A 15,332-nucleotide genomic window follows, 5' to 3' on the forward strand; every position below is an offset into this window, starting at 1 on the left:
AGTGTCTTTGCCATGATAGGGAGGTGAGGGAGCAAGACATGGCATTTCAAAGGGACGTCTGAGAGACTTTTAGGGATTATGAGCCAGTCAATTCCAAGCTCTACTGCCCAACCCACCTGTCCAATCCCATCACTTCACTTCCATCGCACCATGTCTTCCAGCATATGTACAAGTCTAGGTGTGGGAGAGCAAGTCAATGAGCAATAGCACTGCACACCATCAGCTGCTGTGTTCTGCCCCTATTCCTATGCAGGGGAACAAACTGGTATCTTGATGATGTACAGTTCCATTAGATGTAACAGTGCACATCAATATTTTCAGTTTATTTTGCTCTTTGGTGCTTGAATATTTTGCACTGATATATTCTTGCTTACACCTGTTAATCTTCTGCACATCTTTTCAACTTTGTAATGCTGGCTGGACTGCCCAAAACACGTTTTGCCTGGGGAAGACGGGGCTAGTGAGCGCTTTACACAGCTCCATGAATGTAGTTTCCTCATACAAAAGCTCTGAACCTGACCCTGCTGGTCATCCTGTGTTTCACAATGTAGTCCCACCACTCTGTGCTTGTGACCCTGATCCAGAAGCAGCAGTCTGCCTGGGGATGTCTGCCATGAAAGACAGCATTTTCTGGGTCCATGCCGCCATATCTGCATAGTCCTGGCCTTTTTGGCTTGTGCTTGTATCAGCAAGCCTCTGCCTTCCCCAGGCAAAACACCACCTCCATCCTATTTTTGTGGGCCTAGACCATTTCTGCTAACAATCTCCATCGGGGTCAGACATGTTGCCACATACTCTATGTCCTATGAAAGTGAACCCTAGGGTATGTACTCAGAAATCTTTGCATTTCAGGATTGAATACAGCACCAGTACTGACACCGTGTGTGACTGCATATGTGGGGTACTCAACTGCTGTTCTGCAGTGTGGTCATGCTGTACTGACTTGTAATGTCCAACTCGAAATTAGACTGCAGTGAAGACAAAGTCTGTGTCTCACAGCCAATGCTGACACTGTAGCCTCATGCTACCAGAAAATGCTTTTTTCCTCCAATGTTACTGTACAAAAAACCCACAAGCAATATGGAAAATGGACTAGACAGTGGAAAACCAGTGAAAATGACTATACACAAAATGCTGTTAAATACATAAACAAATTGAACATTATAAAAATATAGTTCTCTTCTAATCTTTAATTTATTAAATTCTTAGGTAATACTTGAACATACTAGCAATTACAATTTCAAAAAGTGTGATTTTTAAGTTGACAATGTCCCTTTAAATAAAATACAAAACATTAGCTAAAACATTTTGCATTCTTATTAGAAAACTCCAGCAGCTACAGTACTAAAACCATCTTTGTAGTTGATCCAAGACAGTAAGGCAAGCTTTATAAATGAAGCAGGAAAATGTTATGTAATTTAAACATTGCTGATTGCTAAACAGAGGTGCTGAATAATATCAGAATTATAGCTCCTTAAAATGCAACCACAAGATTTACACATTTATTACATTTAATAAAAGCTACTTGCAATGCAAAGTATGCATACAACAAAATGTTAGTGTTATCACCAGGACAAAGTTTTTGGACACCTGAATCCAATTAACATTAGTGAGAGTCACACAGTTAACAGGGCAATGAAATTTCCTCAGGCTATGATTCCTAAGAATGTTTATGCCCTTAAACAATGCAGAAAAAACTTAGTGCTATAAATTTAAACGGTTTCCTTTAGTTATGTAAACATTTATTTTAATTATACCTAAAGCAACAGCTCAATTCAATGCAAAAAATCACATCTATATTTCACATTTAATAGTCTTATTGCAGTGTCTAAAGCTTGTTGATCATGGGGGGAGGGATAGCTCAGTGGTTTGAGCATTGGCCTGCTAAACCCAGGGTTGTGAGATCCTTGAGGGGGCCACTTAAGGATCTGGGGCAAAATCAGTACTTGGTCCTGCTAGTGAAGGCAGGGGGGCTGGACTCGATGACCTTTCAAGGTCCCTTCCAGTTCTAGGAGATAGGATAGCTCCATTAATTAATTTATTAAATGGCAGTAAGCACTCCATAATGGGTCAGACATTGTCAACTCAAATCATATTTCCATCTGAAAAATTTAACTATAGTAGATATAAATGTTGCACCTAAAATTCCTCTGAGGTTAAAGAATAAAATGTTTGATTTCCCCCCCCCCCCCGTCAGTCAATTATCTGACCTCTCAGCCCCCATCCTCAAAGGAAATCTGCTTACCACCTTCAAAATACAAACCTGGGAGCTTAAACTCACAACTTTGTTAGACTAAAAGTCGTGGACTCAGTAAAGACATTGTTTTAATGAGCCATAAATTCAATCTATAATCCACTGACCCTCCTTTTTTGTCCTATTACTGCAGCAGTGTTAACTCCCCACTTTCCCTTGAATGGTCTATTACAACATGTGTTAACTACATATGCTAAACAATCTGTTCCACCTTGTATGTATCTATGACACTATGAGTACTTTTCCCAGACCTGAAGAAGAGCTCTGAGTAAGCTCAAACACTTGTCTTTCACCAGCAGACGTTGGGCCAATAAAAGATATTACTTCCCCCATCTTGTCTCGCTCATCAGTTATATAATCAGTTTCTCTGTTTGGTTGACAGCACATTTTCAGAGCTTTGCAAGAGTATTTATCAGTAAATTGAAATTGAAGAGGCTACAAACAGACACATACATAGATAAAAGAGTAGGTGATGCAGGAGGAGGAGTGTCTGCAAGCATCTTTCGTAATGTTGCATATGGGTCCACCAAAAAGACCCTTCTAAATATTAACAGCAAAGCCAGGACTGTTTTTTTTCCTGTGTGTAAAGTGCCTAGCACAACGAGGTCCTAATCTATGACCGGAGCTACTAGCTACTGCAATACAAATAATAACGAAGAAAACCCCTTGTTAAAAACAACCTCTTAAGGCCACATTTTTTTCAAGAGTACTCTATTAAAAAAAAAAAATCAGCTTAAAAATAAATATATCAGCTTGACCAGTGTCCCTTTAAATTTGCACTCAAGTTGACATTATAACCTGAATTTTGCACCCCCTCCCCCTATAAATCAAACACAATGAAATATTGGTCTCAAGCTGGTAGAGTATCTTTATGGGAAAGGTTGGATTTATTTGAGATCAGTTAGGTTCATGATTTGACATCCCAAAAAATCTCAACAATTCTTCTAATGGGCAAGTCTGTGGTTTTGTTATGGGTTTGTACAATCCCTAACATATTGGGTTCCTAACCACAATGCCTCCCCCCGCCCTACCCCCCACACACACCCGACATTATCACAATACAAATGGCAAATAACAGATTATGGTTCATTGAGCTCCTCTGTTTAATATCTAAGGAATAAGCAGAACAATGGGATTTATTTTAGGGTTGCCACACTAGATTTTTCAGAAACTACATTTTGGCTTGTTGGCAGCTTCAGACAGTAGCTAGCTCCTATTTCCCACCAGAGGGTTATGTCAGAGAGCTCTCAGTAACCTGCAGAAATGTTTTAGCCTCCCTCTACCACCATCCCCAAACCATATAAGACTTGGGAGAAGCCACCACACAGACACTTTTTCTCATCACCATAAGGGGGTGGGAAGGTTGGTGTTGACTCCTAATGCTTGTATGGTATCCCCTACCCAAGCCCCTTCCAGCTTGCAGAAGGTAGGTGACTGATTAGGCCTACTTACATTAACCTCTTAAGTGGTGTGTAGGTAAGGCTCCTTTAATGTGTACTTGAAACAGTTAATTACACTCAACACTAAGATGCCTGCAGGCTTAACAAAGGTTTTAGGATAGGATATTGAAGGAGAACATGCACATACAAAAACAGATACATGTTAAGGTGGCAGCTTTTTGGTCTAGTATCTATTAACAGTGAAAAAAATATTTACTTCAATACTGAAATTACAAATGTTCAATTTGTCTTTTATATTAGGGATATGTTTAAACAATAGTCTTTCTGAAGGTCAAAGAATTTTCTACTACCTGCTTGATGTTTAAATGTTTTTCAGCAGCAAGATAGATGACTAAATAGGGAAAATGATGGAACGTACTTAGTTGGAAGTAAACTTATGGTTACAAAACTCCAAGAAATTCTATTTTAAATTACTTGCAATAGGTAGAAGTTTCAGGGACTGAGTTTAAGATGAACATTAGTGATGTTTTTCTTGCTGGGGGGTTAGAACGAGCAGTTGTGATCATCTAAGCCTTTAGCAGATTGTTGCTACCTAATACACCTTCTGTGAGAGGTAAAGGGTCTTATGCATTTATTTAATATTGCTGCCCTGGGGAAGGGTGACTGGAATTTTCAATTTTCTTTCAGAGCTAGTCATAACAACTTTTACAAGTGTGCTAGTAAGGCAGCTAGGACTGAATTATTGTAATGTTTGTGTTAGAGAAAATGTGGCGTTGTGTACATAATTGTCTAAAAGACAGCCACAAGATTTGGTGTACAGCTTATTTAACATTGCTATGCCTACTTTACAAAAAATATATATATATCTCCAGCTTCTTTGGGATTTTTTGTACTTTCCATGCAAATTACTTCTATGTCACAGCAGGTGGCCCTTTTAAGTAATCAAAGTTAGCTAGCTAGTATATGCATTAAGTTAGCACCAGACTTCAACCGCACTCCCTGATCTCCACCAAGAATGTGTGGTTTGAGAAAGTGATCTCTTAAGCTGATCCAGACATGTACACTGTAGTTTAGACAAGCAAAAGTGCATATGGTCATCAGCCCCATTAATATTGTTTGTTAAAGCAGAATCACTATAGAACAGCACCCTGGTATTTTAAAGATTTCCTGCACATAGTCAACTCTAAATATCAGTTTACAAACTAATTGGGTCAAAGAGTCTGAGACACTGGTCAAGACTGATCAAGATTTGTATACAGGAGAGTGGACTGCAGAACCACTTTTGAGCAATGAGGTTTGAAACAGGCCAAGCTTCTGGATCTACGGGACTCTTAAAAGACAATCACTTTCCTAAAGTAGCAGCATTACCACAGTTTGTGGAGCATTTAGATCGGGGTAGTCTATTTTTTTATCAAGGTCCAAATTTCTTGGTCAAGGTACACTCAAAGTCCAGACACCAGAGAAAAATAAGTAAATAAAGAGATTTCAGGGTCTGTTCAAATCTGGACTTGCAGATGTTTCTGATCTGCCTATTGACTACCCCGATTTCAATCCTTAGATGAAAGGTGCTATGGAACACATCCAGTTCAGTACTATTGGAATAGAACATGGGAACAGGAAACAAGATGGTTTTAATAGAGGAGAAAGGTCTAAAAGTTTAATTGTGGTTCTGAACGTTATTTCAAATGCCATTAGTATTTCATATACCTAAGGTCACTAATAGCCTTACACAGGCTATTTTAGGGGTCTTTAACCAGGAAGATGACAAATGCATCAAACTACAAATTAAAATTGACATATGCAGTGACTACGTAGAGAAAGCCTTTAATGTACATTTCAAACTTAATGGCGTTCTGTTTGAAGTTATGGTTTCAAGGTCCTATACTCCATGTGAATTCACTGGGATAAGGAGAAATTTGTGGTGACTGCAGGTCAGTATAAGCCCCGTTTACAGTTTATTTTCACATTAACTAACATCCTTCCCCCGCAAAAAAAGTCATACCCAAGAGACAGTGTTCAAATTAATAAACGAAGGCCACAGCCAGACCGTTAAAGTTATTATCTTTAATGAAATGACTTTGGAAATAATGTTTGTTTCCATGACACCAACATTTTGGGAGCCTCAGTAAAATACATACAATTACATTTGTAGTTTACTAATGCTAACATTACGAGCAGCAGATCTCTTCACATTGCAAACAGGATCAAGAAAGCAACCATCAGACAAAAGAGACCCATAGCTTCAGACAGGGCGAATCCCAGGATAGCATATGAAAACAGCTGCTGCTTCAGAGAGGGATTTCTAAAAAGAGAACGTGCAGGTATAAGATAATTTGTATGTATATAAAACAAAGAGTTTATGCTAATGTAGTTTGATGCATCTGACAGAGCCAGTTAAGGATTTTAAATTACTTTCATGCTACAGATTCCCTGCTATAGCAGGGAAAACACAGTAAACCCCCACAAATGTTAACAGCGTTCACCATACAATCGTGACTTCTGAATAAGTTAAGACTAGATTTAAATTGTGTACATTGCATATTAATAAATCCATGTTTGGGTATGACATTTTACACATGCACGAGATTACAAACATGAAGGCCCTGTCTATACAAGTGCAAAACCAAAAGAGCCTTTGTAGACAGACATATCAACATGGAGAGAGTTCATATGCAGTAGTTACCTACCAGCCTAAGATTTCTCTGGTTAATTCCACTGGTGTGCAATGCACTCTACTGAGTATTCCTAGGGACCTGAGTTTGTTATACATCCAGAATTATTCTTAATGCCCTTGTAATATTTAGGCAGCTTACAGATAACCTATACTACTTAACTATTTCTGCCTTAGATGGTTTGTCAGCCCCCTTAGTGTTACAAAACTGCAACTGAGTATCCTTGAGGAAGTGTGGAAGGAAGAGAATAGAAGGTAATTATGGATTAGTACCTTGCAACATTGGCCTCCCTACCCTCTTTCACCCCCCCCCCCCCAAAAAAACCAACAACAGCACAAATGTCAGTTTGAAACAATCATTTTTTTTGTCGTTTCAAGAGATAAAGTAAACTAGTTTGGTTAGAAGCATATTTTTGTTTCCTGAATGGGAAATAAAACCAGGCTTTTAGTGCCAAGTTAACACTTCGTAAGAGAGTTCATAAATGGAAACAAGTTAAGGTGTTTAAATATTTTTGTTCGAGGAGGGGGGGAGAAGAGAAAGCAGGAACTCTACAGCTAGTTAAGTCATTTCATGCCTGTGCCAGTTGCTGTCTCCTCAGTAGTAAGATTTGAGATACAACTGTATGGGAATTAAACAAATAGGGGAAACAAAATTATGAACACAGGGAACTAAGATCTCTCCCTCTTTAAAGGAGTTTCCCCTTCTCAAGTGCCAACAGTGGAATCACTTGTCTGATATTAGTTGGTTGCCATGGAAGTAGTTACTGCAGTGACTTTATAAAGCTGCATTTGGCACAACATTAAGTAAAAGATTGATTACAGGGCTGTAGCAAGAATCTTACTTCTTAAGAACAATCCTGATAATTGGGTTAAAAGAGGCACAGGATCTCAAGTTAAATATTAACATTCACCATCCAGTTTGTCCCTCTATTCATGTAGGATTGTCCCCTACAAAATGTTTTCAAGTTATATTCAGTCTAGGATAGGTTTTGGAGTCTCAGAGTCGAAGCTAATACTGAAGAACTAAACATGAAACACTGATTTAGCTGTAGTTGGTTTGCCCTAAGAAGTCACATAAGATTTGCATATACTGAAATCTGTAATCTTAGAAATTCAGCACTTGTGCCTGGTGTGCCATTACCTAATATTCCAAGAGGTTAACATGTTAGAACAGAGGTGGGCAAACTACAGCCCACATCCAGCCCGCGGGACCATCCTGTCCAGCCCCCGAGCTCCTGGCCTGGGAGGCTAGCCCCCAGTCCCTCCCCTGCTGTCCCCCCTCCCATGAAGCCTCAGCTCACTGCGCTGCTGGCGGGGCTGTGAGCTCCTGGGGCAGCGCAGCTGCAGAGCCCGGCCTGACTTGGTGCTCTGTGCTGCGTGGTGGTGGCGGCAGTGGCATAGCCCGGCTCTAGCCAGGCGGCGCAGTTGTAGCCCCGCCAGCCACCGGTGCTCCAGGCAGCGCGGTAAGGGGGCAAGGAGCAGAGGGGGTTGGACAGACGGCAGGGGAGTTTGGTGGTCAGGGGGCAGGGGTGTGGATGGGGTTGGGGGTGGTCTAGGGGGGAATAGGGGTAGTCCCGACCACCCCAACCCCTATTCACAGGCAGGGGTAGTCAGGAAGGAGGGGGGGGGGTTGGATGGGGCGGCAGGGGGCAGGGAGAAGGGGTGGTTGGATGGGGCTGGGGTCCTGGGGGGGCCATCAGGAATGAGAGGAGGGGTTGGATGGGGCAGCAAGTGTCCAGGGGCGGTTAAGGGACAGGGAGCGGGGGGGGGTAGGGGTGTGTGGATGGGGCAGGGGTCCCAGAGGGGCTGTCAGGGAACAGAGGGGTTGGATGGGGCAGGGGTCCCAGGGGGGCGGGCAGGGAACGGGGGGGTGGGAGGGGGCGGGGGCCGGGGGGGGGGGGCAGGCCATGACCCCCTCCCCTAACCCACCCTCCATACAATTTACAAAACCTGATGCAGCTCTCAGGCCAAAAAGTTTGCCCGCCCCTGTGTTAGAAGAATTATTCTAGGGGCTTTATTTCAATTCTACACACTGACTGTTTTAGTGGAAGTTTATCAAGACTTTGCTACCAATATACATCTTCAAGTTTATCATTAAATAGGTTTGCATGCAACTTAAGTGATATCATTTAAAAAAAAAAAAAAAAGGATTACCTGGCATAACCAATGATTAGACTACCAAAGACGGTTCCGATACCAGCACCAGAACCAGCCACTCCTACTGTGGCAGCGCCAGCACCAATAAATTTGGCAGCAGTGTCAATGTCCCTGCTGATAGCACTGGTCTGGAACTCTCTAAGTGCTACTTGGGAGACAGCATTCTGGGCTCCATTAAGTGTTGAGCTGCCCTGAGAAACAAACATGAAAAGCATTTAAATACAGACTCAAACAGATCTTTTATAGCTATTTTGAAGTTTTGAGTTATTCTGTAGTTCTTCTATTACAAATACAGTAAACCAGGGTGGTTATAGAGTTTACTAGAGCCTACGACTAGAAGTTCAGACTTCTGTATGTTACTTGCAGAACATAATGGACTGTAGCTTTGATGGGAGAAAATGTATTAGATGACCCTTTACCGATCTGTCATACAGTCAATATTTTAGTTAGTAAAGTACATTTGAAAAATGGGATGAGAACACTTGGGCTCACCAGAAAGTTTAGGAAGCTACAGAGTTTAGTTTATAAGATACCTCTCCAGTCCTGACCTCTGGCCTAGACAACAATGATGCGGAAATTGGTCTGTACAAGACTCTTGATCCTGCACGGATCTGTAAGAGAAAAAGTGACATATTTGACCACAAACATATTTCTATATAACTGCACTGACTTTTAATAGTGATTTTTTGTAAGATCAAGGACTTCAGTCCTCACTAAGTCTTTCATCTTAAGATCAAGGCAGTGGACATTGACAATCTGCAGACATTGACATATCTAGCAATATCAATGCAAGACAAGAAGAAAGCTTACATTTATCTGATTCCCTAACTCACAGCCCCCTTTTCTGGGATGGGTTCTTTTATGTCAAGTACTCAGGTTCATGCTAATCCATTATTTGGAGCCATTGCTAAACAGCACTGTAATATTGAGAGCAAATAATGTTAAGTGTGATATATCTAATAGCAATACAAAGGGTGAGATAACCCCACATTTTAGAAATTGAAATGAAAGCAAGATACTGAACATTTGTAACCCGATACTCCTCAAGTTGCTAGCCATTTGTTTATATCATTAAAACAAGAGCTTCTGACTTGCTCATTTGTGAGTATCATGCTAAAGCCGAACAGTAAAATACAGAAGGCTGCAAGAATAATTCAGATCTCATTTTGAAAAGGTAACTACCCTCATGTTTTAGAGCTAAGAAAAATAAAGTAGAAACTTCAATTTTGCAGCGGTAATAAAAATCCACTACGATGCATTTAAAAACCCTTAGCTACTCTGTAAGAAGGAACTGGTAAATTGTGAGAGACAACACCCAGAATTAAATCTAGCAAGCGAGGAATGAATGAACCCGCTCTCCAGTGCGGCCTGCTGGTGTCCTTGGGCTCCTAGCGCCCTAAGGTCAGGCTGACTCGTACCCGGCCCGTGTCCGCGGCATTACGGAGAGGGCGCCGGCTGTGCCGAGGGATCCCCGGCAGGGACGGGGAGTCTCGCTCCCGCACAGCGGAAGCGGCAAGCTGGAGTTTGACCTCCAGCAAGGGGCTGAGCGGGCGCTAGGCCTCACGAGCAGCGCCTAGCTCTCGGGGCGGGGGGACCGCCTCTCCCCGCGGGGCCCCAGGCTGCAGAGAAGGGGCTGGGGGAGCCAGGCCCCGGCAGCAGAAGCAGCTCACTCGTTGCACCGTAATTCCCCTCCCCGACAGGGCACTGGGGAAGCCCTCAGGGGTGGGACCGGCCCGCAGCCCGCGGAGGAGCTGCTGCGCCCCCCGCTGCAGCCTCACAGCCGCCCCCTACCTCCCGGAGCTCGGACTTGAAGCCAGCAGCCTGGAGAGGGTCGCGCGGGGATCCGGGGCCGCCCCGAGCCGCAGCCGGCGGCACTCACCAGGGCCGGGGAGGAGGCGAGCTTCACGCAGGCGAACATGGCAGAGGGCTGCAGGCTGGCGCTGTGTCCCCGGGGCCTCCTCGGCGCTGGAATCCGCCTCTCTGCGGAGAGAGCAAGAGCGGTTAGGGCCGGGGCGCCGCGGGGTAGATGGGGGCAGATGGGGCGGCGGTCCCCGGCTCCCCCCCACTTACCGGCTGCAGCGGCAGAGGTCGAGCGGACTGAATGGGGCGGGATGCGCAGGCGCGGCGGGGGCGAGGAGCGCCCGGATGTAGGGGGGGGCGGGGGAAGGAAACGCTGCAGCGCAAGGTCACTTTGTAGCAACTTTATTGGTCCCGCCGCAGGGGGCGGGACAGAGCCGCACCGAGCGCAGCCTGGTGAGCTGGCCCCGGCTCCCCCTCCCGCGGCGTAGCGTCCGCCGCGCGCGCCCTGCCCCGAGTCCCGCTTTCTTCCCGCGCTCGCCTGCCTAGTGTAGCGCTTGGGCCGCTCGGCACCGAAATCGCTCGGAGGAGCCGGGCCCGAGGGCCAAGGAAGTATGGCCAGGCGCCAAAGCCTCAGTGGGAGCTGGTCCCTGCCCAGAAGAGCCTACAGTATCTCCCCGCTGCCCTGCCTGGGCTCCTGGGCGCTAGGCCCCTGGTCCTTCGTTTGAGAAATCATTTCCAGTGACACCCCCTTTGTTTCCGCTGCTTTCACAAGTCACAGACGTGCTGCCCCTTTTACTGGTCCAAAAGTTTCGGATCAGTTTTTGTGCTCACTTACTTTCATAGTGAAAATGCTCCCAAGGACCCACAACCATTATTCTTATAGGACAGCTCCCCGCAGTGTTTTATCCCATAGCCCCTAATTACAGTGCTTGGTGGTCTTTGCATGATTGTTGTTGAAGTGCAGGACAAGGGTATGTTGACTTGATGCTGGATATAAGGAATTACATCTCAAATAAACGGCATCCCTAAAATAGTGGAGAAGTTTTACCCTTAGTAAAAACACTAATGCAAAATAGAACTAAGACTTCCAAGAAAAAATTGAAGTTGCCTGTTAGTACTTAACTATGATAATCTAGGAACAAATAATGCAGGTCCATACCAACCGAAGGAGGGATTGGAAAGCAGTGATGCTGAAAAGGATTTAGGGATCATATTAGACAAGTAGCTCAGTATAAGCTCCCAATGCAATGTTGTGATCGAAAGGGCTAATGTGATCCTGGGATGGGATATATAAACAGAGGAGTAGGAGTAGGGAGGTGATTTTACCTCTGTTCACCACCTTAGTGAAACGGATACCAGTATCTGCATACAGTGCTGGTGTCTGCATTTTAAAAAATATACTGAAAAAATTAGGATGTAGAAAAGAACCACACAAATGATCCAAGGGCTGCAAAAAATACAGTGAAAAACTTAAAGAGCTCGAACTGTTTAGCTTATGGAAAAGATTGAGAGGTGACTTGACTACAACGTAAAAGTATCATTCTGGGGAGAAAATACCAGGTACTAAAGGGCTCTTTAATCTAGTGGAGAAAGGCAAAGCAAGACGCAAAGGCTGGAAGTTAAAGCCTGACAAATTTAAATTAGAAATAAGGCACCATTTTTAACAATGAAAGTGATTAACCATTGGAACAAACCACCAAGGGATGCTTTACTGGAAGATATACATTAGTCAGACACAAGTTATTGACCTCAGACAGGGAGAACTAGGTGAAATACAATGGCCTATGTTATACAAGAGGTCAGACTAGATCTAATGGCTCCTTCTGACCTTAAAATCTATTAAGCTACAAATTAATTATTTTGTAATTGACATTGGTGTACCCATCAGTGTACAAGACACAGAAGAATGATCACTTCCCCAATCATCTTGCATTATAAAAGGTCAAGTACCACAAATCATACATAAAACACACCAGGAGACTTAGAGGAAAATTCTGTTTTAAAGCTTTTGTTTGCTTTTCTGAATAGTTAAGTGGTGACATTTTTACTAATGTAGCTTAGCAGTGTGGAAGAAAAGAGTTATAGCATTGGTAGCAGTGAGGCCTTGATCCTGCAGTGAGCTCTGCATGAGCAAACCTCTGCCTGTGTGCAGAGTCCCACTGAAATCAATCGGACCCCCTGCAGGCGCAACGGGGGCTGTCCCTGTGGAGCTCATTACAAGATTTGAACCTAATGCAGCAGGACTTTGGGCCTGAACTGGCAAAACTCTACTTATGTGACTAGTCAATGGCAGTACTCACTTAAGTAAGAGTTTGCAGGGTCAAGCTCTTAGTAAGTAAAATTCCTTTTGAGACAAATTTAGTTACACCAAGAATATGATTATAAAGCTGTAGATATTAGCAGGGCCAGCTCCAGGGTTTTGGCCGCCCCAAGCAGCCAAAACAAAACAAAACAAAAAAGCCGCGATCGCGATCTGCGGCGGCGATTCGGTGGAAGGTCCTTCGCTCCCAGGCGGAGTGAGGGACCATCCGCCGAATTGCTGCCGAATACCTGGACGTGCCGCCCCTCTCCGGAGTGGCCGCCCCAAGCACCTGCTTGACAAGCTGGTGCCTGGAGCCGGCCCTGGATATTAGTTATCCCTCTTCAGTGTCACAGTGATTTCCATTTCTAGTACTTTAATAGCTTTATGAGGTTTTTTAGCTTAGTTTTTTTGGGGATAACAGTTTTCAGATTGACATATCAATGTTCTTTACTAATGCTGCCAAATAGGAAAAACACACCTTTTCAGAACATTTCAAATTTTGCATAAGCCAATAAGAAAAGTAATTAATTCCTAATGCACATATTATCCCGTGTAATCCAAATTATGAAATGTTTTGGAAAATGCTTAAATATTTTCTTTGCTACTAACGATTCCCACCACTGATGTACATACAGAAAGCGAAAAGGAGTGAGAGAGAGTGCATGTTATGCTCAGTGATGGACTTTTTATTCTCAGGTCTTCAATGAAGGCACCAGATTGAGAATTAGGGCTTGTCTACATGTGCGGGGTATATGAAGCTTTTTCCTGCATGTCTGGTAAAGCACTGTACGCAAGCTGTACCACTAGTATGCACTTGGAATGCCTGTTCCACTTTTCACTTTGCATTGTGCATACACATGGCAACGGCTTGTGAACTGAGGGTATTATGTTCTTGGAGGATATCCTATTGTCCTTTGCTTCATAGCGTGCATTTTGGGATTCTTTTCACTGTGAATTGTGGGAAGCCAGGTGACTTCAAATTTTTGAAAAATCCCACGTCTCCACCCCCTGTTTAGTTTCTGGGCGAGTTAGCACCATTTTTGAATTGCTGTTGGCCAGCTTGGACCCAACAATGGTCTGCTCCACTATAGTGGTAGCCATGCATACACAGAGGCTGGTTGGGGTGTATTTCAACACTCAGAGCTGGACAAATTCAGCTTTGGAGACCACCCACTGCATGTATAATGTGGCAGCAGTAGCAGCTTCTCCAGCAGCAGTAGGAGATTCAGTGATGGGGGAAGGAAGAAGTTAGTATTAGAGAAGTTGTTCTTGGATCAGCTACACACAAAGCAGAGCCATTTCTGGGCTTGGGAGACCAGTATGGATTGGTGGAAAAGGACTGTTCTGTGGACTTGGGATGACCAGCAGTGGCAAGAGAATTTCAGGATGGGAAGGGCTACCTGTGACACACTGTACCTCAAAATGACACCCTGTACCCCCAGATTCACCACTGTTATATGATTGTATGTTTTGTACAAAGTATGCCTTTTGAGGTATCATTTGAGAAGTCACAATCTGTTGAACATTACAATGCTGCTGAATTGTATGGATTACCATTGTATGCGAAGTTATGAAGTTTGCTATATGTTCGTTACTGAAATTTGTTGTGAGTCTGGGAGATGCCCACAGCAGGCCTTTTGGGGTCAACAAAGGAGCAACTACCAACCCCAAGACAGATTTACATTAGGACTAGCCAGCCATGTGTTGATGGTCCATTAATGAAAATCCACTCTCCCAGTGGCCCCTCTTGAATAGGGTTACCATTTTTTAAAATAACAAAAAGAGAACACTCCAAGGGGCCCCGCCCCCGCCCCCGCCCCAACTCCGCCCGTTTCCCAAAGTCCCCGCCCCGGCCCCGGCAGTTCCAGCTCGGCTCTGGCCTGGCTCGGCTCGGGCCCCAGGGCACCGGCCCCGGCCGAGCGGCTCCGGCCCCGGCGGCTCCGGCCCGGCTCGGGCCCTGGGGCGCCGGCCCCGGTTCCGGCGGAGCGCACCAGCCCGCCCCGGCCCCAGCGGCTCCAGCCCGGCCCCGGCCCGGGCCCCCGGGCACCGGCCCCGGCCGAGCGGCTCCGGCCCCGGCGGCTCCGGCCCGGCTCGGGCCCTGGGGCGCCGGCCCCGGTCTCGGGGTGGCCCACCAGCTCCGGCCCGCCCCGGCGGCTCCAGCTCGGCTTGGGCCCCGGGGCACGGGCACTGGCCCCAGCCGAGTGGCTCCGGCCCCGGCGACTCCAGCTCAGATCGGGCCCCAGGGCACTGGCCCGTCTGGCCCCAGCACCGGCCCCGGCCCCGGCCAAGCGGCGCTGGCCGGTGGCCAAGCACCGCCGGCCCCAGCGGCTCCGGCCCCAGCGCGGATCCAAGCCCCATGACCCCTCCCTATTTTCCCAGACATGTCCGGCTTTTTGGAATTTCCCCCCGGACGGGGATTTGACGACCAAAAAGCCGGACATGTCCGGGAAAAGCCGGACGTATGGTAACCCTACTCTTGAAGCACATAGACAATGGAGGCCCAGTGTCTCAGCAGGGCACATAGAACATGTGACCCCTGACTCCATGTTTGAGACAGTATCTTTCCATGCACATGGATTGGGGAGGTATAAAGAGGAGACTGTGACATCAGCCCCAGGTCTCTCTCCTCCCCCACCTACCCTAAAGGCAACAAGAACACTGGAAAGACAAAAACTTTGAACTGGGGAGATTGGTTCCAGGCTGAGAAGGGAATTCAGCCTGTGAATTAAGCACTGTAACCTGCCTGCA

At 45.4% G+C, this 15,332-nt stretch overlaps 1 protein-coding gene across 1 annotated transcript; it reads right to left on the reverse strand.

The window, feature by feature from the left end:
* Positions 1–5,698: 5,698 nt before the first annotated feature.
* On the reverse strand, positions 5,699–10,621 carry ATP5MC3 (ATP synthase membrane subunit c locus 3). The gene is made up of 5 exons (XM_024213559.1): positions 10,553–10,621; positions 10,362–10,462; positions 9,016–9,093; positions 8,480–8,673; positions 5,699–5,956 (listed from the first exon to the last, which is right to left on the reverse strand). Exons 2-5 carry the CDS (start codon positions 10,398–10,400, stop codon positions 5,842–5,844), a joined length of 426 nt encoding a protein of 141 aa, XP_024069327.1. The 5' UTR covers positions 10,401–10,462; positions 10,553–10,621; the 3' UTR covers positions 5,699–5,841.
* Between the last annotated feature and the right edge of the window lie 4,711 nt (positions 10,622–15,332).

This window comes from Terrapene carolina, unplaced genomic scaffold (assembly GCF_002925995.2).
Source record: "Terrapene carolina triunguis isolate 2854851 unplaced genomic scaffold, T_m_triunguis-2.0 Scaffold62, whole genome shotgun sequence".
In the NCBI taxonomy this organism is placed as follows: Eukaryota; Metazoa; Chordata; order Testudines; family Emydidae; genus Terrapene; species Terrapene triunguis.